This window comes from Syzygium oleosum, unplaced genomic scaffold (assembly GCF_021117445.2).
Source record: "Syzygium oleosum isolate NSW1041296 unplaced genomic scaffold, Sole_v2.1 Sole_v2.19, whole genome shotgun sequence".
NCBI lineage: Eukaryota > Viridiplantae > Streptophyta > Magnoliopsida > Myrtales > Myrtaceae > Syzygium > Syzygium oleosum.
Window position 1 is genome coordinate 1,563,720 of NW_026607503.1, and position 27,172 is coordinate 1,590,891.

A 27,172-nucleotide genomic window follows, 5' to 3' on the forward strand; every position below is an offset into this window, starting at 1 on the left:
TTATAGATTTAAAAACGGGCTTTTGGACCGATTTTGCGACCTCCATCTCCTCTTTCTTAACTCCTAAACAAACAAGAGAAACTCCAGCCAATTCGGAGGATTGAGATTCTTCCACGGACGACTGGGGCAGCATCCACGGTGCACAAACCTAAGATATGATTTGACACTCTCCGCAGAAGAAAAAGGACAAGAAAGAAAAGGCCTTTCCTTCCTCCTCCTCTCCTTTCCTTTCCTCTTCCTTTACCACCCATTCATTCATCTGCCCACTTGAGAAAAATCGAATCTTTCCCACCTTTTTTTTTGCCCCTTTTCCGTTGTCTCTTTCCTTCCGGGGCCAACCGAACATTGAGGAATTCACAGGTTTCTTGGTTTCTTCCTCCTGTCCGAAAAGAATGTGACTTAACCCTGTCGTCGTTCGAGCCTCTTCCCCCCCCCCCCCCCCCACAAATCGAAATCCCGCCGCTCAAATCCGCGTCCCTTGGATTGTCGCCTTCTGGATCGGAATTGCTGCACACCCACATCGGAAAGATCTTCCCTTTTTCGCGTGTTCTTTTAGACAATGAATCAGAAGACCAAGAAGAGGAAGAAGAGGAAGCAGAGGCATCATGGGTCGGAAGCCCAAAGGCTGGTCGCCGCCGGCCCTTTCGGCGATGCGCGGCCGGCGCCGGCGGGAGAGGACGAACAGACGCGGATCATCATCAGCGCCTTAGTCGAAGCTTTCGGTTCGATTTCGGTTGACGAGGCGGCTGCGGCTTTTAGGGAAGCGGATGGCAACCCTAATCGAGCCGTCGAGATTCTGCGGGTTGGTCTGTTGGACGGTGCGGAGGAGCCGTCCACGAGCTCGAATTCGAGCGGGGCATCGGCCTCGGAGTCGGGGTTTGCTTCGAGCTCCGTCTCCGGTTCGAGCGAGGGATATGTGGAGGCTAATTTTATGCAGGACGCGCTGAGAGAGAAGCGGGTCAGGGGTAATAAGGCGAAGAAACTGGTGGCCGCGACGGGGACGGTGTCGACGGTCCTGGGGAAGGAGTATCTGAAGGTCAGTTCAGCGAGAGATTCGGCTCGGTTGAATGGATTTTTGAATGGGGGGATTGTTTATGGTAAAGAGGAGGAGACGGAGCAATTTCTTTGCGCAATGCTTGGAGAAGAAAGCGAGCTGAGCTTGGCCGTTGTTAGAGATGTGCTCTGTAAGCGACTTTGCGAGCATTTGTGCAGTTACTTATGTGTTCTGAGGTGTGAAAGTCCGATAACATTTTCTGTCATTGAGTTGTGGTTTCTGATTAGCTTATGGGGTTGTCAGCTCCCTAAAGACTAAACAAATGAATTTTTAGGGAAGGGAGTTAGGAAGTACAAATGAAATTATAACTAGGAAGTGATCAGTTTCCCTAGCTTATGGTGATTGAACAGTAGAGTTATATGATTACGAATTGATATGAAACAACTGGCTGTAGATCATGTTGATGCTGATTGGTATGGCATAGTCGGGAAACAGTTACTTTTGCAATTTTATGGAGAGTTTAAAGGAGGAGAATTTATTTCTGGTCTTGATAACTGAGTTTTGGCTGAGATGGATAAGCAAAGAGAAGATCTGATCAGTAATGTTGTATGTGGCCCTTTAAATATCGATGCGTTTAGATGATATTTAGCTGGTTCAGTTTCTTCATCATCTCTATCACTAAAAGTACATTATTGGTCAAATCAAGTGCAGAGATTAGACATGCCTTTTTTAACTAAAAATAAGCTAATCTAACCCAAATTCATACTATAATGAGAACATGGGACCAGAAGTTAAAGTCATGTTTATCATTCATGTTTTAGGTCACAATTAGTGGTTGCAGACAAGGTACATCCATTATAGCTGTAGCCACATCACGGCTAGTATCCCCTGCCTCCTTGACATTTGCAACGCAACTTGTTTGTGTTCCAAAGTTTTTAAATCATATCATCTTTCTTAGTGAAATTCAAGTCTACATCAAGCTGGTGATGGCACCTTTTAGACATTTTGACTCTGTTTTCTCTATTAAACTGTTGTGCCCCTGTCTTTGATATCCTTCTAATGTTCTGGGCTTAACGGGTGCTTTTGATCTCCGTGAATTGAGATGGGACTATATGTTTGGATTATTTTAACGTTCCTTTTATATGCATGAAGATTATTGTTGTATGTCTACTTTTGACTTTAAAATTTTTTTCTTTTCAGGTCAGTGTGGATACAATGTTGGGAAGGTATTATGAACAATTTGACTGAAATAACAGATATGATGTCCTTTCTTGCTTCTTAGTTATATATATCTGTTTTCTTGTTGGTCTGTCAACCGCAACATTCGGATTTATGTCGATATTCATGCAGAACTTGGTCTTCATTTTTTTTTTATAAGGATATTCATTTAATCTGCTACATGTATAAACATGCTCGATTGAGTCCTAAAACTGGTCGCAAAAAGTGCGATTGAGTCCTAAAACTTTCAAAAAGTGCAATCAAATTTTAAAACTTGTTAAATTGGTGCAATCAAGTCCTTTCGTTAACACGGTCAGTTTGGCTAATAGAAAATATTGACGTGGCATGTTTATTATTTTCTCTCTCCTATGTGGCATTTATTATTATTATTTTTCCAAATCTTACTTAAGTTGGATTAAAAAAATAAAAAGGGTAAATAAAAAACCCAAATTGAAAAAGAAAGAAAGAACAATAGGGCCCTCGCCGGTGAAGTGCCTTGCCGTACTTTAAGGCCACGTAGGAGAGAGAAAATAATAAAAAAATGTCAGCATTTTCTGTTAACCAAATTGATGGTGTTAACGGAAGGATTTGGTTGCACTTTTTGAAAGTTATAGTACTTAATCGCACTTTAGCGACAATTTTTAAGACTTTTAGTGCACTTATCCCTTTATTTTTTTTTATAAGGATCTTCATCTAAATTGCAACATGTATAAATATGCTCGATGAAACAATATATTCTGGTTTTATTTGGTAATCCTCTCAGACTTGGATGTCATCTTTGTTAGACCCACCCATGTGCTTATCTGTCTGGTAGTGGGAGCTTTGTCTGGTGGTGGGACCCTTTTCTGAGATTCTACAGTTCTCGATACCCCGTTGCTTCATTCGCTTATGGAACCAAGTAACTAATATCTTCAAACATTTGGTACTGATGTCTGCTTGTCTCGTTGGTGTTTGTCAGGCTTTGGATGTATTACTCGATCTCTCTGCTTCCTCATGTGAGCAGTCAAGGAACTGTATAAACTTGGTTACTGATGTAGAAAGTAGAGAAGATACAAGATCTTCCTTAGAATGCAGTGAAAATGTGAGCAATGTTATTTTTTCTTTTATGTCGTTTATAGGTCGAAATCTTTATTGCTCCTCTTTTTCTCCCCGGATATTTTTTTGACGGAAATGTTTGGTTTGTGCTCTATGTGAATGCAGCTTGTTCTAAATTTTCAGCTGATCACTTTTATTTGAATTGGATTATTCTTGGGGCTTGTCCTCCTCACTTCTATTTACTGAATACAAATGCTTCTCATGCACTGTGTGGCAATTCTGCTTTGCTGTTGTATCCTGTCTTTTCTCTGTAACTTAAGTTATGCAGGCAGAGTGGGGTGTAACTTTTCCTATATAGAGCTCTAAGCATTAGATTTGATGCTATAATATTTTGGCCCAACTTTTGCTAGACTTATTTTGGCAAAGGCCAATGTATACATATGGATGCATAGTTCCTCTCGCTCATATATAAGTTCGTGCTTTGATTCAAAGGATCTTAAGCTCTGGAGAAACTAAGAATTATCTGATTAGCTTTTGAATAAGCAAGCTTTTTGCTGATATGCTTTGTTTACATTTTGCTGTAAATCTTCTTTAGCCTTTTCTGTTGTCTTACTTTGTCAAATCTGTCCAATCTCTCAATTTTTTTTGCTTTCTTATCTACAGTATAAAAGTAACTGTTAATATCTCGCTACAGTATGCAGATAGGTTATCTGATTGCACTTCCCAATCATATGAAAGTGAACCTCATGAGAATCCGTGGTTCATAAGCAGTGAGTGCAGGTATTACCTATCTTTGGGATATACCAAACTTTGCATATTCCTCTTTTACTTTCAGATCACAGAATTTAAGTTGTCATTTCAGCAACAATCTTCTGGACTAATGATTGAATGTTGTTAGATAAATTATGAACTTGAGGTGAGTATGTTGTGCAGAAGGTATTAAGAGTGTGGAATTCGGAAAATGATTTTTTTGCTTAACTTATTACCTCATAAATGTGGCTACTTCCTCGAGAAATTTTGTAATGATTGGTGATAATGATAAACCACTTCGTAGGCGAATTAAATCAGATTCTGGTGACAAATCTCCATGTTGATTAACCTTCAAGATGAAATAAATCTTGTCGATCTAGAAATATGATCTATAATGGGTGATTTGGGATTCCAGATAGTATACTGGGGAATACATTCACTCCTTATGCCTCTCGAAGGCTGTAAATTTCACAAGTGAGCGTGGTAACCAAGTGGCGAGGGCAGCTACTGTCTTTCCATGTTGTCACGAGTTCAACTGCGTGCAAAACAGTACTTCATGATGGGATGCCAGTTGGGCTACAAAGATGAGTTCAGCTTCAGATTCTCAAAGTCTTAACTCTGGGGACCCTTCTAGGGTCAAGACTCTGTGGGCATCTGCTATGGCTCAAAGCGGATATTTTCCAGGGGGTATGAGACTCCTATAGTAACACTTAAGGAGGGTTGGTCCAATTGATTGCTCTCTTCCTTACTTTTTTTGGACCTCCGAGTTGCATCATGTCACTTATCTTAACTATTCTATGTTCCTCTCGACTTACATTGATAAACCACATCAAGCATGAGCGACATTCATAGTTCAAAATATTTGTTCATATGTTTTCTTTAGTTCCTTAGTTTTCTCGTAGAGCATACTAATGTGATGTCGCTACTGAAAAATTTCATTGATGCTTCGGTCTACTAGTTCCATGTGAATCTTATGAAATCTGCATCCTCAAGGATAATTTTCTTAAAATGGTCATTTATGTTCCTAAATGTGTTTGTTATGATTGTAGGAATCATTTTGACGTTCCTTCTGGTAGATCTATTGAATCTAATGTTTCTCAAGAAGTGTTGGAATGCCTTTACAAGATATCAAAAAGCCCCCAACATGAACCAAGAACTATGAACTGGAGGCATGTAGCAAAGAAGATGAACACTTTTGGAAATGAGCTTGAGTCTCATGAGGAAACTATTGGTATTTTTCTACTTTATATCTGCCTAATTTGGGAAGAAAACCATTTCTTTTTGCTTAATTGGCATCTCTTAATGTTGTCAAAACTTGAGGATGAGTTTTGGCTAGTCCAATATCATGACTATTGCCTGAGAATATTAACAGTTATTAGGCTGATTGGCAATTGCATACGTTGTCACGTCCAAAAGTGTAAATGGTTTTGGGCCAGTTTCATGTGATTATTCTTGGTTCAACCATTTGAGTGAATTAAAATCTCTTCAATGGCTCATGCAGACCAAAGAAGGTGAGGGCTTGTTTGTTTACACTTGAGCAAAAGCAAAAAAACACATTTTTACTTTCCACAAATTTTAAAATTGAGTGTTGTGAAAGTTTCGGTTAGTTTTGGATTTAAATAAATTTCAAAGTTGCATGGGCCGCAAGACTTAGATTAAGCAAAAAGAAGTAAAAGCCCAAAAATAGACAGCCTGCGTATATTTGTAGCTGACCGAGAATGACTTGTGAGACCCAAACCAAAAATAATGCCATTGCTCAAGTTCATAACTATATACTTCTAGTCGATGAAGAATCTGATCTTAAGGAAATGATATAAAGAAAACCTCAAGTACTTCAAAGAATCATCGGATGAGCCATTTTAATTGTGGCCCTATCTTCATAATCGTCGTGTAGTTCTTTCAGTCATTGCTCTTTTGTGTCATCTTGGTTGAAGTAGCCAAGGAAAATTAAAGATGAGAAATGTATGTAAGCCATATTTACTTTCATATCTATGGAATTGTAGCCAGAGGGGATGAATACACTGTTCTCAGGAAAGATGCTGAACAACACTGGGAGTCGATGAAATCCTCTTATCAAAAGGTAAGATGCTACCTTTACTTTGATCTTTGCTGGCTATAAGAAACTCTGTCATGATTTACAGGGTGATTCGTACTGAATGGACTGATGAGTGGTCACATATTTGCAGGCTGCAGTTGCTTATTCTAAAGGGGCAAAGGGGTATGCTGCCGTCCTTTCTGAGGAGGTGTGTGTCTTTAGTTTAGAATTGTTTATGCTAACAGAATCTGTACTTTCTTTATTTCAGAACTCTACTTGTAGATCTCAGCCATTTAATCATTGAAATGAAATGCTGAGAAAGTGCCACTGTTTTTAGCTTGAATTTTAATGGCATGTTATTTGTTTTTGTGGTTTGAGGTGATAGGCATTTTGGAGGATGGGAATGTTATACTAGACTGCTAATTGTTTAAAACCTAATCGTACTCATGTTATTTGTTGTAAAATTTAAGTTCGTGAGCTGCCCATAGGTCTGTTGAGGGTATTGCGTGGCAAATGGGTGGGATGGGTTTTATGTGGTTAGACCCAAATATTCCATTTAACTCATATTTACCCATTTTCATGCAAATAAAAGTTGCGCGACGCATACCTAACCCGACCATAACTGAACCGTACCCACTCAAATAACCAACATGTATGGGTTTCTTATGCTTTAAAGAAACTATTTTCCAAGGATATGGGTGCTGGGACCCGGGTTTCGCCAGCGCAACCTGCGGTCCAGCCCCAGATCCGAACAGGCCCTCCTGGGCCCGGCTTTGGCAGTGCCCCAAGTCAGGCCCTGAGGTCCCGGGCCCAGCTAGCAAGGACTTAGGGTCCAGCTGTTAAGGACTTGGTTAATGCCGGTGATTTGGACGAGGAGGGTGCAAACATTGGGGAGTCGGGTCCAGCCCTGGGGACTCATATAGTTTGCATATAATGGGTGTTTTTATTCTTAACAAATTTTTGCCTTACCCATATCTACTTTGTATATGAGTTAGAAAATGAGTCTCTGATTCATATTGCCACTTCTAGTTGAAGGTAGGAACTTGAATCCTAGTTTAGATTTTTTAACTATCTGTACCCTTGGAGTACAACAACCTTGGAGGTTTTACCACCCCCTTTGCAGATGTGGATCTTGGGTCAACGGGGTGAATGTTCTATCAGAACTTGGAACCCAAGGCACACAAAATTCATGGCGCCTAACCGTGCTCACCTAATCGTTATGCTTGTTTGCTGGTTCTTTGTTCGATTAATAAAGTGCATTATCCATCCGTCAGAAAAGATAATGGATAATTGACAAGAGAGTTTCAGGTCATGCAAGAAAGGTCTTGGTGGTAATGGAGTGATCCAATGAAAGATTTTAAAAAATTTTCAGCATTTTGATTGAAAATTTTGGAAGAACTGTGACCTAATGGAATAAGTAGTTCCCACGGCCAAATAATGCACCATGTGTAACATTCATTATGAGGACTTAGGCTCAAGAAGAGAAGAATTGAAAATGGAATCCTAAGTTTAAGTTAGAGAGATGCAGTAGAAAAAAATTGGATGCCAATACGCACAGTGTAACTTAATCGAAGGTAGTTGTAGTTTGATGCTAATTGAATGGACAGGTACTTGATATGACTTTTCATCTTTCTTTAATTGTGAGTTCGAAACCTAGTGTTCAGAAGATCTTGAAGAGAACTCTTTGATACTTTCCCTTAGTTTTTATGTATTTTGTGTCAACTTAGAAATAGTTTGCAGAAGTATTTGCTTCTACGTTGTTCTATTGCTTCCAGTCGTTTCTTTTAATCTGAATGAATGATCAAAGTTTTATATTGGAATCTTTTAGGGGAAGAAGTACTCTAAAATGGGTCGACAGGCAGAAGAGAGGGCAAGCCAGGAGATATTTAGAGCTAGGTCAGTGTATTGTGCATGATTTTATGTATCAGATTTAATTTTGTCTTCTGAAATTTCTGTGTGGACACTGGTGCACATAATCTGCAGAAACAAGAACATAGAGAATGTGATAACAATCGATTTGCATGGGCAACATGTCAAACAAGCAATGAGGCTCTTGAAATTTCACCTGCTATTGCCCTGTAAGAGATTACTGATTCCTGGATGTTGACATTTCTCTGCCTTAATTTCAATCTCTCGTGAAAACTTTTTGCTTATTGATCAGTTGGCTGGGTATGCCTGGCTTGTTTTTGCAACAATTCTGAGAATTTCTTGTACCGTTTTTTGGTTCTTCTTAGCTATACAGAAACTCAAGGTAATAACAGGCTGTGGGTCGCATGGTGTGGGCAAGTCAAAGCTGAAACAGTCGGTATGAGTTAACTTCTGACTTGAATGAACTGTTCCTTTTTCTGCGTTGATCTAGAATTGGTGATCTTTATTGTTCAATAACATTGACTTACAAACGTCCCTGATATGCCTCTTCATTCTCAAATTAGACTGCACAGGTTGTAATAAACCTGGGTACCCACATGCAAGAATTGTTAGGACACGAACTGTTGAAGAGAAAAAATAGAGAAATGGAAAACCTATTCTAAATTAGAAAGGGAAAAACCATGGTGTCGCACTAGGCGATTTCTTCACTATCAGTATCAGTATTAGAGTTACAAGTTTCAAGGTTACAACTACAAAAGTTATTGCCAAAATATATAATAGGAGTCTATGGCATCCATAGAGATGATGAAAATTACATGTATGCCATAGCAGCCGTAAAAAGCTCTATTCTCTTCTTTAACTTGAAAATTACATGTATGCCATTAGCAAGAAAAGCTCTCAGCTTTAATATTACTTTCCTCTATCAGACTCTACAACTCCATTCGAGAATGCTGTTGGAAAGTTAATGAAAGCTTAAGCAAGTGAATTGATTAGAAGTGTGCTTGTCTATCTGGCATAGCTCTAATAATTTTCTGGTGGCAGATAGTACAGGTAATTACCATAAGTCAGTGGGGCTGAGGTGGTGCTGTTGACATGTATTGGTATAAGCTTTTGAAGAGTGTCAAGTAGCTTCGCTTGATTAGCCGAAATTAGGCTAATATAATCTCTCTGTTCCTCTTCTAAAATTAAGAACTTATTGGGAAAACGGGAAATTTGGATTGACACCTTAAATAATGCTGTACCAAGGATTGTATTTTCTTTCGTTCCAGATTGAAGGAAGCTTCCTCTAACCATGCCTCTGATTGGTGGATATTTGGGTGATTTTCACGTTTTGTAATCCACCAATCAGAAGACTGGTTCGAGGAAAGGGATGGAGGAAAACACAGAAGAAGCTTAAAACTGCCCAACTTCCTGTTGTTTTAATTCAGTTTACTGATGTTGGTAAAGTTAATATTAGTTGATGTCTAGACTGATTTTGATTGGGATGGGGCTCTTTCTTATTTTAGATCCGTGTGAAGACAATATTATTTGCCACGTGTAGGTTGTTAGACTCATAGAAAGGGAAGGTATTGAATGGAGCGAGGAGAACCAAGGAATGGTGGTCATCAAACTTGATCAACGCAGAAATTTCAGCTTTGTAGATGCTGATAGCGACAGCGATTAAGTAAAATTTGCAGGCAAAACTGATCGCAGAACAGAAAGCTGGTTTTTGCATTCGTAACTGATCCAGGAGAATCTGACTCAGCTGTATAAAATACGATAGAATTACTTTTCTGACCGTGTCCTCACGTGGGCTGATGTCAGATGTATTAGTCAGTCAGTGGTGATGTAGCTTGTAAGTCACGTTGCAGGTCCTCTTGTTGAAGCAGAAATCCTCTTGTAATCACTATGCAGCGTAGAGTAGAGAGATGAAAATAGCAGCTTTATTCAAAATAAGGTGCAGACTGTAACTCATCTTCTGATATATTCACTGTGTATAACTAATGTAACCAGATTTAACTTGAGATTTGTGATATGGTTATGGTATTGCCGATGGAATCGGACCAAGTCCGCCTATCTCGGGATATTGGTGAGCCAAAATCTGTTCTGCTCTTCAGATTGCAAGGTCAGTCAAGAGATGGTAATGGTGAGTTTACTGGTGGCCAAATCACTGGATGCCTCTGATGTTTGATCATTGAGTAGAGACAGTAACCAAGTGTTGTAGTGACTTAATAGGTATTTAAGAGCAATCCACCTTTTTTTATATCCATTTTGCTACATTATGCCGTAATTTCCGCGTGTTTCGATAGTCAGATGATTTTTATTAAAGCACTGATTACATGTAACACGAAATGGAGAAAATGCTACCTAGCTCTGTCAATTTCCAATTCGTTATCGTCTCAAAAATTTCCGCGCTAAAAACTTATGCTTTTGGAAGCCGCATCCGTCCATGGAAATGGAAAATCATGCGCATGCAGATATTTTAATGTTCACTTTGTTCTGGCCGAGGTTGTTTACGAATGTGTTCACTTTGTTCCGTCCGAGGTTACTTTCCAGATATTTTGTCCTTTTCGAATATTTTGGTATTTTCCGGTCCGTCGAAAATATCCTAGCACCCAATTAAATCATTAATCAATGACCATTATGTTAGTCAGGGGATGAAATATTATATTTTCCCGATTTGATCCCACCAGAAGATCATTGTTAAACAATGCGATACGACCTACCATATATTTACCTATGTAACCCTGTGTGGTACAATATGCACAAATACGTACGGCATGACCAACTTCAACTTCACGAGACTTGCAGAGCTAGCTTTTATCGAGCCGGAAGAATTAAGGAATTATTATGCAAATGATCCTGAATTTTGACTTATTATACAATATCATTTCTTAATTTTTGATTTGAGCAATATGGTCCCTGAATATTTAATTGTATTTAATTTAGTCTTTAGACTAAACGAAAATATTCAATATTATCTTTTTATCGATTCAATTTCAGGAATAATATTTAATATTGAATATCTATACGTCACATGGACCCACGTTTACCTTTAGTGCAAGTCGGTTTGGCTACAACGTTGCACCGGTACGAGTCACCGGCGGCGACGATCGCACGTTTCGGCACCAGATACAAAAGGCTCGCTCTTACGTCATTAGAAATTTCGCGAGTTGAGAGAGATGTGCATTGCCGTGATTCCACTTGCAGTCACGCATGCATCGATGCGCGCGTGAAAATCGGTCCGGCCGCCGTCATCCATGGAGGAATCCGCCGCCGCTAAGCCTCGGAGAACCACCACCAACGCCAACACCGACAGCACCACCACCACCACCACCACCACCGTCGCCACCGCGGATCGCCCGGCGCCGGAGCCCGGCGGCGGGGAGGACGCCGGCCCGGAGGGCGGGGGATGCGACGTCGAGGTCTGGGAGATGCTGAGCGCGAGCTTCAGGCAAGTGCAGTCCGCGCTCGACCGGAACCGGGCGCTCATCTCGCAGGTCAACGAGAATCACCAGTCCAAGGTTCCCGACAACCTCGCGAAGAACGTCGCGCTGATCCGCGAGATCAATGGGAACGTCTCGAAGGTGCTTTCGATATACTCGGATTTGTCGGTCAATTTCTCCGGCGTCGTGTATCAACGCCGTGCCTTGCAGAACGGTGCCGGCGGAAGGAACGGCGGAAAGCTGGAGAGCTCGGGGGCCTGATCGCATCCATCGATTGAGCGATGATGGTTTATCAGTAATATCAATCACTTTAAGCTTGTGCTTCTTGAGCTTTGATCGAATTTCAATACTCTCTTGGTCAACAAAGTTGACCTTGGCTCGTTTCTAGCTGTGTCTGGTCTTGCGAAAGTAAGTCTTAGATGTTTGGCTGTTCGTGTCGGTGAGTAGTACTGTCTTTCAATTGGAGCCAGCTCTGTCGTGGTCAATCGCGAACTTGGTACTCATGTGTTGCGTTTGTTATGCTTCTTTTGTATTGTAAGGACGCTGACTGCGGGACTGCTTCTCTTCATTACTAGCCCCGCACCGCCGAGATATGAAGGTACTTATGTTCTATTGGGTCGCCTGCTTTTTTGTTTTCGTGTTTTTTAATTCAAAGCCGAGATATTAAGTTCTTCATATGAGTGGGAAAAGGAGTCGGTGTACATTGTATTTGAAATCGTGGTAATTGGAGAAGATTGAGTTCTAGAATGTTATTAGGAATATCAGGGCCGAGAAGCTGCCAGACGATCATATGGTGTGTTTGGATAGGTACTATTTTTTTATATTTTGCATCTATCAGCTCTATGTCAACCTTATTTTCTTGCTGTGATAGTTTGTAAAAGTTCGCTTAACTGTAGTCACAAGGGTCATGAAAAAGAGCTTTTGAGTGATAGTCTGCATTTGCTTTGCCGAAGAACAGAAGCAGGGGGAGATGTTCAAATTGCTGTGCTTATTCATCTTTGCTTCGTAGAGTCAGTTTTTCCATGGCTCTAGACGACTTGAAAAGCAGAAGCTTTGGAAAAGCCTCTGAATGAATGTTTTTGCGTGGTAGCCTAAGTAAGTACGATAGCGTCCTGTTTTTGGTGCGCTCTGGTTTGTCGATGCCACTAGGTTCAAGATTGGAAGTTCTGCAAAAGCTCCGACAATCAATTTGAGAGGTAAAAGTGCATCAGGCTGCTGCTTTTGGTATACTTTCATCGATGAAGTGCGTCGTATTTAAATCTAAATTTATAGCGAATTATATTGATGTTTATTGAACTTGAATGAAGTTAGTGGCAGCTAGAAGGATCCTTTTATGTTAAATGCTTAGAAACCCTTCTGCCATCAGGATATGTTAGAGAGATGGATCGATTTAATTTTAGATGTAATCATGCAATGAGCTTTTGTATGACTCTGTGGATGCTGTGGTTGGTAATAATTGAAGTTTTATGGTTTTGAAATCGAGTTGGATGTACTGAGGTGGGTTTAGATAATGGCTCATTTGCTGATCACTCGTCATACCATGAAGAAGTTCCAGGAGTACAAAATTCTCTGTGAATTGGCAACTAAAGTAAGTTTTCATCGAAATTATTCTTGTACAGAATAGTGAATTGTTACAATGCGGTAACTTACTTCATACCCTAAATGTTTCTGTCGATATGTTGTGTGAGCTTAATGTTGCTGATATCCTGTGGAAGTTAGAATGATGGTGACATCATTGTGTTCTCTAAAAAGGATTGATGCTGGTAAGATGTATAATATATTCGACAAGGTTTAATGTTTTCACTCCAGCTTTCTGATTATCAAATGCTATCATCCACTATCATCTGTCGAGGCTGACTATAGAGAAGTGACTCCATGTAGGGGAGGTCCAGACGGTGCCTCAGTTGTGAGTCTTGTGACAGGGTATATGTAGGGGTAGCCATTGAGTGCAGTAGGAAGAATTCATAATTATCATTCGGTTTTAATCAACGGCAGTGGTGATGCCAGTTAAGGCTGAAAAAGTGGCTGCTTGCTGCTTGCTGCTTGCTCTTAGGTTGTCAACGGTTTTGAAGCAGAATTCGTCAGGGAGATCACGGTTCATTTTCCTTGTGCATTTTCAGTTGCTCTGGCATCAGGCATATGAATTGTGCCTGTTGATCCATTTCGATCCGTTACCATGAGTTGCATTTCAGCAGTGGGAATGAGGTCGAGCAGATCTAGAGAGCATTCTCATTCACAGAGAGACTTGTGAGATGAGATTCCATCCTCCTTTGTCCTTCTTGTTTGTCATTAGCACATTTCAATTGGTTGAAACTTTCCTTCTTGGTGAATATATCTGTTTCTGCACATCTTATCAATGTACTACCATCGAGATCACTTGCTCCGTGTTTGCGGTCTCTTTAACGTCTTCATCGGAGAGTAAATCCTATCTTCTCGTCATTGGATGATGCATAAGTTGTGTCGGGATTCAAGCATTCACTTCTTGGTGCACCGTGTACTCATGTTGTTATTGGTTTCATATCTGTGACTGTGCTTCGCAATTATGCTTTAGGGACTCTGGGGCTGTAATGCTAGATATGCTTCTCTGGGAGCTTGAAGTGGCCAAACAGTTGCATAGACCAAGAATTAGTCCTTTCATTTCAGGCAATAGTGCTAAAATTCGAACGCTTGCATTCATGAATTTTTTTGCAATTAGGTCTTGATTAGGTTTCTTACCCATAGGGGGGCCCAGGAGATCGCTAATTCATTCGCTTATTTGCAATTAGATCTTGATTAGGTTTCTTATTTCTGTGTTTCTCCTAGCATTGAAGTAAAATCCCTAGCTTCTAGTAAAGACAACCATCCAGGAGAGGAATAGTATGCCCCACCCATGGAAAATGACGAGTGGCAACTGGGTTTAGCTTTGGGGTTTTGGTTGCGACCTATTGGTTTTGACTCTGGCATCTTCCTAGCTTTGATTTCTATGAGATTTTATAGTCAAAATTTGCAGCTTCAAATCAAAGCATCATCATGATCACTTAAGAAGCAGCACAGGCGTAGGAGGCAAGTAATGTTAGTAATCTATTGTTTTGTATTCTTTAATCACCTTCACATGACGAATTTGGTGTAAACAAAAACAAGCACGTCACATTCCACTCCTCGATTTGGAACAAGAATCTTCATGCTTTCGAGGATGGCTTGTTGCCTTGCACCGAGCCTCCCAAAAGAGAAGAAGCACTTGATGGTCTCGCTCGTCTTTCGACTTCGGCTCCCCGTGCCAGCCTTTACCGTCGAGCCAGTCGTCTCTTTTAAGTCCTTTCTCACAGGGTCCTCCTCTATCACGGCCGTGGTGAATTTCTTTCACTCAACATCCCTGGCAAAAAATTCTTTTATAGATTAGAGATGATGTAGACCCGCTTAGCAAAACTCTTCCTTTTGCAGAAATTATTCATGTGGGCAAACCTCCTTTTTAAGTTCACTAAACTGATTGTCCCAACTGTTGTTTCACCTCTACGACGAATATACCATATTAATGTATTTAGTTGGCACTCCCCATAATTATTAAATCGAGATGCGCATCGTGAACAGAAAATTTAAATCTATGAATCGTGAATCGAGAAATCTAATTGAATCGTAAAATTCGATAGAGTAACTAAAATTAGTATTTTGTATCAAAGACACTAAGACAGTTGTGAATTCTATAAACACTGTTAAAAAGTATAAAACTTTGGGTAAGAATTATGATTTAGGAAAAAGAAAATCTCAATTCTTTGTTACTATGATGATCATAAGAAGATGTAATTTCTTGGTGTACTCATTTCATTCACCATTGCATCATATAGTCCAAAATTTGCTTTTGATTATTACGTAACTATCAAAATATGATGTACGTGGTAAAAATACATCATTCGTCAGGTAAAACATATAGAAAATCGCATCGATAAATGCGTGTACTTACAATTCAGGAGATTGGCAATTCACTTAATATGCAAAATCTTGAATCTGACACATACGACATAGATCGAGAATCGCACGATTCTAATAATTATTGTGGACCCTATAGTCATGTGGAACATCATTGTCACGTGATAGTATAGTGGCCCATGCCAATCTGTCTCGAAGTCAATCCTCAAAACCCACTCCGGTCTTATTCCGATGGTAGCACCACCATCCTATCAATCAAAATTAGTGACATGCCTTCTCGAGAACCTGCCAATTATGTCTTCACTAAAGACACATGCTGGCAGTTTATCACATTAGAGCACAATGATTGGATCCAAATATTATTGATATATACTTATACTAGATATATATATATATATATCCAAATATTATTGATGTATACTTATACTAGATATATATATATATATATATATATATATCAATTCGTTATATCTTCAAATATACATATATATTAGTTATATATTATTTTTAACAAATTACAAATGAGGTTGCTTGCGGCTTGCCATATAAGAACAAATGAGGAAAGATTGGTTTTGAGGGAAGGTTATATGGCATTCTCACTTGTTGTGACCATGCATTATTTAACTCTCTCTTTCTTTCCCCTTAAATAATCTAGCGACATGCGCCCGAGATTTGGTTACTTAGGGCGCGAATGGTAACCATTCGCTCCGTAAATCAAATTCTTGCCGAAATTGATTTCGGAATTCTTTGCTTGAAATTGATTTCGGAGGAGAAATCTGTTTAGTAAAACATGACTAATTCCGCTCCGAAACTGTTTTGATTTGTTGATTTTTTTGCACCTAAAAAATTTAAATTTTACTCAAAGTGGGTTCCACATGTATTATAAAGCCCATTCAGAAAGTTTTGAAATTTTTTATTTTTTTAATTTTTTGGGCACCAAAAAATTTAAATTTCATTCAAAGTGGGTGGCCACCGTATTCTAAACCATTTTGTGAAGTTTTGAATTTTTTTATTTTTTTATTTTTTGGGCACCTCAAAAATTTAAATTTTACTCAAAGTGGGTGGCTACGATATTCTAAGCCATTCTGTAAGTTTTGAAATATAAATTTATTTTTATTTTTTGGGCACCTCAAAAATTTAAATTTCACTCAAAGTGAGTGGCACACGGTATTTTAAGCCATTTTGTGAAGTTTTGAAAATTTTTATTTTTTTATTATTTTTTTTTTTAAGACCTCAAAAATTTAAATTTCATTCAAGTAGGTGGCACAGGTATTTTAAGCCATTTTGTGAAGTTTTGAAATTTTTGATTTTTTTTTACCTCAAAAATTTAAATTTCACTCAAAGTGGGTGCCACATGTGTTTTAAGCTATTCGTGAAGTTTTGAAATTTTTATTTTTATTTTATTTTTTTAAAAAAATTCACCAAATTTTATATTTTCCCGAAATCTGACTTTTTTATTTTCTGAAATTTTTATGAATTTTTCTAGAATTTTTCAATTTTTATGCATTTTAGAAAAAAAAATTATGAAAAATAGGGAGAATGCATTTCGAAATCAGAAACTACAAAAAGTAGCTTCTCTTTTCTTGCCAAAACTCATTCCGATCGAATCGAAAATAATGCGTCTCGGAATCAAGTATTTTTAACAAACGCATTTTTATTCAGAATCTGAAAATCGCTCAGAATGCGTTAAATTTTTAACAAACGTCGTTTGTTGAATGCATTTGAACAATTTTTATTCGGAATGCATTCATGCGCACCCTTAGGGGCTGATCTGCAAACCCCCACAAGGAAGTCCCAAGTTTTGGGAGTGTACAGGTGGCACTGATCCATGATAGTTTGCGTATAGTATGTGGAATTCGAATGAATGACGTCTGGCTCCTTAGCTGGAAATCCTCAACGTCTCTACCAACTGCGGTATTTTACTTGAAATGCAACACCAAACACATAAAAAAAATATCGATCTTCGCCTTTTCTTTGAATTCATAGCATCACTTAAAGGCACAAAAATTATTTATGTCCAACCTTGCAAAAGTAACGTATCTGATCTTCGAGAATATTTACATTCTATCTATATCTATATTTACTTCAGGGTTACGATTATTTGCAATTGCCCCCACTCCCCCCTCCCCTCAACCCCAAATTTTTTTTTTTTTTTAATAATTCCACTATAGAAAGGCTTAACATAACAAGTCCAATGCAAGGAGTGAGGCGGGGTAGTAGAGTAGCTTCCGGTTGTGACCAACCTAACTAATAACATGTCCAGGTCACTTCAATAACTATGTCAATGCCGTGTGTAGCTCATTCGAATGGAATGGTTATCCTGCCGTATGTTTAATAGCATTTGCGAGAGGGCCATTCCTATTTGAATTTGTCTATATTCCTATGGAATCACTGCTCCATCTAGTTGTTATCACACGATCGAAATGCTCCTTTAAGAGTCATGTCATGATCTCATTTGGTACAAACATCGAGTCCCATGACATTTCATCGAACAGATAAACATCTATTACTCAAAAAACTCAACAAAAGACGCAGACGTTTCACGTTATCTTTACACCTTTTGATGACGGCCTCGCGTGCTCATTAGCGCAATTCTCCGTCACATCATGGCGAGACAACTTTGAACGTAAACGGGCGGACGACCAATAAGATTACTTCGTCGGACCGACGAGCCCGTTGTTTTTTGAGGACATCCACAACGAACTAACTACCCGTCGCCGAGACAACTACCATTCCTCCGACCTGCCAAGAAACAGAGTGCCACCGAGTGGGACTGCTTGGTGAGGCTCCCCAGCCCTCCCCCACCACCACCACCACCACCACCACCACCGCCCCCCTGCATCAGCAATGGCTGGTTCAGTCCACGACCCTCCAAGGTATGCCCCCAAGCCCCCAGACCCATGAACCCGAACATTGCTCTTCTTCTTCTTCTTCTTCTTCTTCGTTCTCCATTCCTCTCTCTCAGACATAGCAACAACCGCTGAGCGCCTCCGGATCACAGGCCAAATCGACCACCCTCCCTCTGTTCTCAGCTCATAAGGTTTCTTGTTTCGCCGAATGGAGGATGCGTCGAATCCCGAGCCGCGCGAACCCGTGGCTTCTTCTTCCTCCTCCTCTTCGGTCGCGGCCGAAAGCCCACCGCCTTCCGCCCCGTCGACCTCGCGGGTCGAGGGCGAGGGCGTCGAGGGCGATGAGATCGAAGACGTGCATCTCCACCACCTCTACCTCCGCCGCCACGACCGGCGGCGGCAGTGGTTGCGGCGGCCTCCTCGCGTGTCGTATCGGGTCAACTTCACCTTTTCCAATGTGGCCTCTTCAGAGATGAGAGACGATGTCTGGTCCTGCCTCGTAGTTCTCGTTGTCTTCTGGTTCTTCGGTCCGTTTTCCTTTTCCTTCACTCTCGACTGCATAATTGTATATGATCTCGTTGTCTCCCCAGCATGTTCTTTGAAACGATGATTGGAATTAATTCGACAATGTCTAGCGCCTATCGATAGTTCTTGCGTTCGAAGGTTTGCTCTTTTCTGTTCGATCATGTGTTAAATTCCGTGATTCGAGAAGATTAGGTTGATACAGTTAGTTTTCGCCAGCAAGAGCTCTTGTTTTGGTCCTTGATATGATATTCTGATTATTCGTTAGTACCAGAAGATACAGTAATTCATTTTCTCCCGTGCGTGTTCTTCAATGCGAGGAACGAACTAATTCGGAAAAGCCTAGTGACTCGTATACGATCAAAGCTTGCTTTTTTTTTTCTCCAATTGTATTTACTTCCCAGATTCGAGTGCATCCAGTCGATAGCTTGCAAGAGCATAAGCTTGTATTGACTTTACGCTTTGTTTGGCTTGAGTGGTGCTTGTTCAAGCACAGAACTGATCGACTCGTTTTGGTTTTCTCCTCCTACTTGTCACCAGCAGCATCTATGACTTTGATTCTTGGGTTGTATGGATCTATAAATTTAGAGTTGGGGCCAAATTGCTCTCGGCTTATACAGACTAATCCTATATTTGTGCAGTCCATTAAGGTGATGAGTCGCTTTTCATTTCTTTCTCTCGAGTTTTGATAGTTTGGCTGCCTGAAGGGCTGTTTGTGTTCTCTAGTGACCTTGTTAACTTCTTGAACAGGTCGAGGAATTAGATGAATCAAAATCTGGTCCCATGCTGTATGGTTATTCCAAACCTCCACTCCTCGATGTCGAAACAACCTGGACAGAAACACATAATGTATCTATAGCAGCCAACTTTCACAAGGCATGATATCATCTACTAAATTGTTGATCTTCTCCTTGGTACCTCATCTTGTTGCCCTCATCTTCCATTTGAGTGCTGCCAACGTTCTGATCAGTGTATTTAACTGATTGTCTTGCAGGAGTGGATACACTTCCTGAATGAAGGATCAAAAGTACATGTCTCCTACAGTGTAAAATCTCCGTTGCCTGTATCCCTAGTGATTGCCAGAGGTAAATACAAGTTTCTGTCGGAACTAAATCCAACAAATAGGGCAATTTCTACTAAAAGTTTCCTGTTTCAGTTGGAGCATTTTCTATCTGACTCTATCTACTTGAGGCTCTTATTTGCAGGCGACTGCTTAAATTTTTTGATTGATCATCCTATCTGATAATTGGTTACACAGCTACTTGCATGGTCTGAGAAAATGTGTTCTTCTTTTTGACTAGGATGATGTTTTCCTGGTTAAAACCTAGTTCCTTTATCAAATGTTATCCTTTGTCGTTTCTTTGGCAACTGCAACGATAATGCCTGAAATTGTGGCCTGACATAATGCATCTGCAATTTTTTGTGCTAGTGAATGCTACTACTGGTTTATGAGTCGAAGTGGATCAGTTTGTTTTCAGTTTCTTCTTTTCTGTACCACCCTGACCTAAAATTCCTATAAAATTTGCAGGCAGAGAAAGCCTTGTTGAGTGGATTGAGGATCCATCTTATCCAAATACAACACTATCTTGGAATATAATATACGGTAAAATTTCTAATCTAAGAGACTCCTCTGACCACTTGTTCAGATAGGCTTTGCTGATATTATATCACTATGCAGGGATGGGCACAGTCCAGCAAGAATTTTCTACATCTTCTAGTTATTATATTGCCGTTGGTAACTTAAATTCAGAGGAGGTGAAGGTAACATTACCGATTATGCGTGTCTGACATTCTAGCAGAATCAACTGTAAAAACTTATCTTAAATCACGTAGTATCTGGAAAAAGGAAAAAGAAGGATGTAGATATACATCAATTAGTGAGCATGAGATGGTTACTGTTAGGAAGTTACTTGACTGGAAGTTTAGCCAGTAAGCTTTATGACTGGGATTATATCTTGTGTAAGAAATTCGAAACTATTTTTTTCTTGCGCCAAGAAGCAGAATTTAAATGAGCATGTCTAATGAGGTATTCAAGGAAACTTGATATCGTCTAGATTGAAGGGCTTACTTACTAGAAGAGGCCTATCAATGTACTCAAAATACGGCTTTCTTAAATGAGGATAGTTTCTAGGCCAAGGCAAACCCCGTGTGTTGAGCTACGTATCTCTAAATGAAATATCATCCCGTGTTTTGGAACATAGTAGTTAATGCGCACAAAATTTTATGACTATTTAGTGCTTGACTTAGCAAACTACAAAGAGGCGGTTTCATGGTGTAGCAGATTTTAGCAGAGGATGCTCCTCATCATCTTGCAAAACAGAGCGGTTAACATGATAAATGGTTCTATGCTTTTCTAGATGATTGAATGAAGAAGGCATGCATTTTACATTTATCTAACATAACTATTTCCTTGTCATGCATTTGCTGACATATTTGGGTGATAAACTAATGTACCTATCTGTTTTCACAGGTAGAGTTGAAGTTCACTGTAAATGCTTTTCTCTATGATACAAGCCAGGCGTATTATAGATGCTCCCTTGGAAACCTCTCATGTAGCTTGAAGCTCTTTCTTCTGAGGGAAAATGCCGCTGTTCTGAGTTCTCCAGGATTTAAAGAGGTACAGAAGCTGTAACCGTAGGAACTCCCTGCTTGTCGATCTTTACTTTTTACATATGGAAATTTGTGACTTTATAATTAGGGTTCCCCTGACAACAATTGGTACATCAAAGTTTCCTATGGTCCACGGTGGATCACTTATTTTGTTGGATCAGGTTCTCCTTCCTTCTTTCTCATCAATTTACCTGTAATTTCGTGGGTATGGTCACGCTTATGTTGAGGCTTTTCTTCTTGTAGGTGTTATGACCATTCTCCTACTGTTAGCATTCCGACTTTGTAACGTGTTCCAATTTAGCAGTGGAGAAAGTACAGGACTTCAACCGGGACAGATGGAAACTGAACGGGCACCGTTGCTTTCTCCTAAGGAGGATGACCTATCAAGCTGGGGTTCATCTTATGATTCCGTATCGCATGATGAGGAGGATTTGGAAGAGCAGCTTGCAGTCACTGCTCTTGAAGGAAAGCCATTTGGAGAAGGAGAAAATCACAGCAACCCCCGCGGTCTCTGCGTCATTTGTTTTGATGCCCCCAGGGATTGCTTCTTCCTTCCCTGTGGACACTGTGCTGCATGCTATGCATGCGGATCAAGGTAGACATATCTCACTACTCATGGCAGTTAATTGTTTTAGAGGCTCACACGTTACTACTTGTTGATGTATGGGAAAGAACATGATCGTCTTCCCATTGCTAACAAGTACCCATGCGATTAAGACACTAGCTGTCCAATTTATAACTTTATATGTGCTTTCTATGCATCATGATATGGGAGTCCTTTTCAAGATCTTTAGATGTTTACTGACCTTTTATTTCTTCAGGATTGCGGAGGAAGATGGTTCTTGCCCCATCTGTCGTAGGAAAATGAAAAAGGTTCGAAAGATTTTCACCGTTTGAGCAGAATTCAAGCTTTGTGCAGGCAGGCACTTTCAGTTCAGTGGTTCACAGCCATGTGTTTCAGATGAACATGTAAATTCTTCTGATACGTACTTGTATAAAGTTTGAAGCAGTGATCGAAATAGTCTTTTGTGCGTGGCAGTCATTATCTGGGCTTCGTTCGAAATGACCAATAATTTAGATTGGTTAGCAACATAGGCAGCCCTTCACTGGAGAGAAGAATGCAGTTTGGCATTCTGTGGTCAAAAGAGAAATGATTCTAAACTTTTTAATTTATAACGAAAGATTCACGTTCTCTTTACAACTCAAAGTCGGGGATTACTATCGTATGTGCGCTTATTTCCTAAAATACGGCTATTCCCCTGCTCATTGACGCAAGAGAAGGATAATAGATGAGTCTGGGCATTTTCCGTTTCTTCTTATACATACCGAGTATAAAGCAGGTTATCAGCCAATTGCTTTGTCAACGGTTTATTTATTCGAAACCTTAATCTGATCTCAAATTCTTCAGTTTTGCTGATATGGATTTGATAGTAAACACGACGCTCGAGAGACATTTGCCAGTCTCTGTTTGAGGTCGTGAAGGTAGGTAAACAAACCAATGCAGACAAACTTTTATCGATGCTGAGATTTCTTTTAACGCCATTCACTGGTCGCCGTTTGAGATTGCTGTCTGATGCTCCTTAGTTGGAAGATCTAAAGTGGAACAAAATTTACTCGTATCCAAAAGTGCATGATGGCACGCGAAGCAGGTTCCATCTGCAGGCAAGCCCAACAGCTCGTGGCCATCATCCTTTGCAGCCGCATCATATTAAATAATAAGAAGAAACGTCTCTGGCTCCTCCTCAGACGGTAACTAGGTAGTTCCTATCATTGGGAACAGACTAATGAATGCCCTAAGTCATGCCTAACGATAACATTGCTGATAGAGGATCGATGATGAGTGAACCTATTAAACGTCGCTCCGTAGACATCATGAGCTCATGTGACGATCACGAACGCCATCACATATTGTTACTTGAAAATCGAAATCGCTCTCGTGCTTCGTTTAGTTAAAAACTGTCTTTAAGTACTGTTTCTGAAATGTGCAAGTTGCTTCATTGTGTTGCTAGCATGGACGCAGTGATGCTCAATTTGGACAAACGAAATACAAGTGTGTGTGAGAGAGAGAGAGAGAGAGAGAGAGAGTAAGTGACGCTACCCAGCCATCCTCAATCGATGGTCACCGACCCTCGTTTGCCACCGGCAAGTATTCTAAAACCCCAATCATAGCTGCAGTTAGAGCACTGAAGCCTTGATCATGACAGCAATTTTCGTTCCTGACACTCGCACGCCTTTGTTGGTGGCCGGACATGGTCACGCCACTCTCTGCGCCTGAAAATGAGAGTCACCTCATAAGTGGCAAGCAAACCCGAGAGGAGAGAAGGAGTGGTGCCACAGTGTCCTAGCTTTGACAAAATGGAGAGTGATTTTTTTTTTAAAACGGACCATTTTGAACATTTTCCCTAATTAGAAACTGCGATCAATGATTCGACAAAATCCGTCATCGACAAATGATCGGGAGATGAATAATGAATCTTTTAGATAAAGTGCGCGCAATTGTTTCCAAACAAATGAAAACAAATAGGTAAATGGAAATATTATGCGCAAGAATATAAGGGGAAACATAACAAGTAGAGGAAATCGAAGCAGATGATGTATCAGAACTCATTCTGAAAATGGTCCTAGAAGGAGGTTGTTGGCCTTTTCTCGTACTGAAACTCTCTCTGTTACTGACGACCGAGGCCGAAACTGAAGCAAAAACCGTCGCTCTCAGTCTCCGACAGCCTCGACAACCATCTATCAATACCCTCTCCTCCTTCCTTTTCACTGTCACGACTTCGCGACTCTGCCCCCACCATCTCCGCCATCTCTCTCATCTCTTCCTCTTGATCATCTTGTCATTTGTCACTGCTGTCGCTCGCTCCCTTTCTTCTTCCTACCTACGGGATTGTCCTCTCTCTTCTTCGAGTTCGCAATCGGACGGAGTCTCTCCTTCAATCGTTGTCGGGCAAGTAATATCTTCTTCTTTTTTCTTTGGTTTCTCTTTTCGCTTTCTCTGATTTTGGGGGAAAAGTGTCAGAAAAGTCCTAAACCACCAATTTAGTCATAAACCTTTTTTTTATGTCAATTCAGTCCTAAACCTTTTGTATTTGTGCCAATTTAGTCCTCCCGACTAATTTTGCTGACGTGGACGCCGGCGGGGCGATGACGTGAACAATTTTTAATAATATTTTAATATATTTTCGAATTTTTTTTTCTTTATCTTTCTTCTTCCTCTAGCCGGTCGCTGGTCCGGTGACCGGTTGGAGGCCGACGAGCCCCGTCGGCCAATGGTGAGGCTCGCCTCACCCAGCCCAGCTTGAGGCACGACCTTGCCGAATCTGGCGAGGGCGAGCCTTGTCCAGCCCAGCGCAAGGCTCGAGCCCTCGCTAGATGGCTGTAAGGGCGACCTTGAGCTAGGCTGGGCGAGGGACGACCTCGCCGGATTTGGCGAGATGTCGGGCCTCCCCCATGGCCGGCGAGGCTCGACCATCACCGGATTCGGCGAGGGCGAGCCTCATCCAGCCCAGCGCAAGGCCGCCCTCGCGGCCATCCTGTGAGGGTCGTTGAGCCTCGCCGCCCTCGCCAGTGATTGGCGGGGCAGGGCTTGCCAGAGGCCGACGACCAGCTAGAGGAAGAAGAAAGATAAAAAAAATAAAAATAAAAAAATTCGAAAAATATTAAAATATTATTAAAAATTGTCCAAGTCATCTCTGGTGGTGCCACGTAAGCCGGCTGGTATCCAAGTCAGCAAAATCTGGCCAAAATTAGCTAGAAAGACTGAATTGGCACAAAGACAAAAAGGTTTAGGACTGAATTGGCATAAAAAAAAAGTTTATGACTAAATTGGCACAAATGCAAAAGGTTTAGGACTTTTCCGACACTTTTCCCTTGATTTCGGGGATTTTTGAATTTGATGTGGCTCGATTAATTTAGTGGTTGCGAAACAGGCTCTTTCCCCTGTTCGATCCCTCAAACTTTGAAGGCCATCCGCCTGAACTTAGAGACTCGTGTGGTAAGTGGACTAGTAGGAGGATTACATGAATTCAGAGTTATCCGACTAAAGTCGAGTTCCATTTCATGATCTGTCCCAATGTCTCCTCAATACTGTGGCAGCATGTGCAGTACATGTTTGGCCTAAGTTAATTAGTTTGTTGTTATGGTTGAAGATTCTGTTGGGTGATTTTAGGCATCTTTTACCTCAAAAATTAGCTCGTGAGACTTTCGTTCACATTTAAAAAGAGACCACCCGCCCCTTTATAAGGGATGTGGGATAACCCCAATAATCTTTTCCTCACATATCCGGCCTTGGTTCAGAGCGGCAATAACCCGTATCTCCCACGTGACTATTTTGTCTAAATTTGTTAGTAACCTAAGCTCTCATACCAGTGTTGGGTGATATTGGCCTATTTCACCCTCAAAAATTAGCTCAAAGGATGAGCCTTTTCCTCATGTTTAATTTGACCACCAACACAGCCCCAACAGATTTGATTGTGGAGAAGAGCAATGGAATGTTTTCCTAAAGGTGAAAGATGAAGTATCGCATACGTTGCGTAAACATGTGCACCTTAATTTATCGGCTTTCGGCTAAATACCAACCAAGCTTATAGTTATTGCGGGGAGATGCACCGCTGCAAAGCGCGCATCTTCTGCTCATCTACTGCATCGAAATGTCGATGCAAGTGCCTGAATACCCTCGACGTAATATCCGACACATACAGCTGATTGCTATGGAAGCAGCCTCGGGAAAGAGGTACTAGTTTCGGTTAGACACATCTCCTTCGCTCTTTCTCTTTCCAACTCTTGCGCAGTTGTACTGGGTATGATTTACTTAAAGCCTTTCGGTCGCGCACTTGCTATACCTGTACCACGACGACGCGTCGCATGTACATCAGCATTCGACTATGTCGTATCTCCAATTCAAAGCCAGTGCTGAGAAGTGCTTGCTTTGCTCGACTTAAGCCACATCCTCACTTTGCACAGCCACACAAATCGATGACATCCCTTGGGCAACTAACCCGTGTAAAATGCCTCGAGAGTACAAATGCGAGCCGAGGCGTGCCGACTTTTAGGGATATCTTCGACAGGCAATTCGGTTCGTCACGCAGGAGTTCGGACAAGGAAAACAATTAGGAAAGCCGTAGCAGCGATCAAGACCCTTTCCCTGTATCGATGCACTCTCACTATCGGAGGTCGTTCGGGACCCAAACACGTCCCACAAAGCGCCATATGCAAAAAGCTTTCAGATCCATTCATTGCACTCTCCTCTTCTTTGACTGGTGACTCTCATTTACGCCTTTAGCATCCGTCCTTGGACGTACGTTTCGGTCCAAACATGTCGATGCATGCATGGACATGGGCGAGGTACCGCCATACATGCAGCCCGGTACGTCGTACCTGCATCGTCCGACGTACTGCCGATTTGTCCAAATTCCCCTCTTCTTTTCTGCGACAAGTAAATAAGTCGGTGGGTGCAAAAAACAACAGAGAGCAAAAATCGCAAAATAAATAAATAAATAAATGAAATTATGTGTATATTCCTCTATAGTCATAACCCTAGCTCTCAATAATTTATCTGCCGGTGCTGCGGACAAGACTGTTCGGTGTCAACAGCGACTTATATTATAATTTGACGCCTAGAATTAAATTAAGTTAGTTAGAATAAGGGACGTGCTAAATCTTTAATCAAGGATAATCACTCATATATTATAAGTTAGGAGAGAGAGAAGATTCTAGTAGTTTTTCAGATTGGCAGACCTAGAGGAGGGTTGTGGTGGCCCTACTCGGTTCTTTATTTTTATTTTTTTCTGTATTTGACCAAGCCCTTTCCCCATAGGTTGAATTGCCCTTGGTATTAACCATATAATACATGCAATCTTTTTTATATTATGAATTTCATTGCCTTCCAAAAATGATAGCGAAGGATGATCGCTACCTAATGTTAGTAGTTATAATGAATTTTATGACCTCATGCACGCGCCAA

The 27,172-nt window shown here is 40.7% G+C and overlaps 3 protein-coding genes across 5 annotated transcripts; all 3 read left to right on the forward strand.

The window, feature by feature from the left end:
- The first annotated feature begins 222 nt into the window (after positions 1–222).
- LOC115670227 (SMR domain-containing protein At5g58720) lies at positions 223–9,964 on the forward strand. 2 transcript variants are annotated; one of them, XM_030591444.2, is made up of 11 exons: positions 223–1,184; positions 2,195–2,220; positions 3,171–3,293; positions 3,942–4,027; positions 5,047–5,228; positions 6,001–6,077; positions 6,184–6,240; positions 7,861–7,928; positions 8,016–8,110; positions 8,267–8,337; positions 9,442–9,964. In XM_030591444.2, exons 1-11 carry the CDS (start codon positions 560–562, stop codon positions 9,562–9,564), a joined length of 1,533 nt encoding a protein of 510 aa, XP_030447304.1. In that variant the 5' UTR covers positions 223–559; the 3' UTR covers positions 9,565–9,964. The 2 variants fall into 2 exon arrangements, with proteins under 2 accessions (XP_030447304.1, XP_056175872.1); XM_056319897.1 differs by lacking the exon at positions 3,171–3,293.
- Positions 9,965–10,984: 1,020 nt separating this feature from the next.
- On the forward strand, positions 10,985–11,945 carry LOC115670516 (protein EARLY FLOWERING 4-like). The gene has a single exon (XM_030591823.2). The coding sequence runs from the start codon at positions 11,141–11,143 to the stop codon at positions 11,585–11,587; it is 447 nt and encodes a 148-aa protein (XP_030447683.1). The 5' UTR covers positions 10,985–11,140; the 3' UTR covers positions 11,588–11,945.
- Positions 11,946–17,933: 5,988 nt separating this feature from the next.
- LOC115670521 (E3 ubiquitin-protein ligase APD2-like) lies at positions 17,934–22,302 on the forward strand. 2 transcript variants are annotated; one of them, XM_030591828.2, is made up of 10 exons: positions 17,934–18,605; positions 19,141–19,250; positions 19,351–19,476; positions 19,595–19,685; positions 20,129–20,203; positions 20,279–20,361; positions 21,071–21,217; positions 21,299–21,371; positions 21,454–21,805; positions 22,032–22,302. In XM_030591828.2, the coding sequence occupies exons 1-10, from the start codon at positions 18,287–18,289 to the stop codon at positions 22,105–22,107; spliced, it is 1,452 nt and encodes a 483-aa protein (XP_030447688.1). In that variant the 5' UTR covers positions 17,934–18,286; the 3' UTR covers positions 22,108–22,302. The 2 variants fall into 2 exon arrangements, with proteins under 2 accessions (XP_030447688.1, XP_030447690.1); XM_030591830.2 differs by having other exon boundaries at positions 17,938–18,605; positions 19,144–19,250.
- The last annotated feature ends 4,870 nt before the right edge of the window (positions 22,303–27,172 follow it).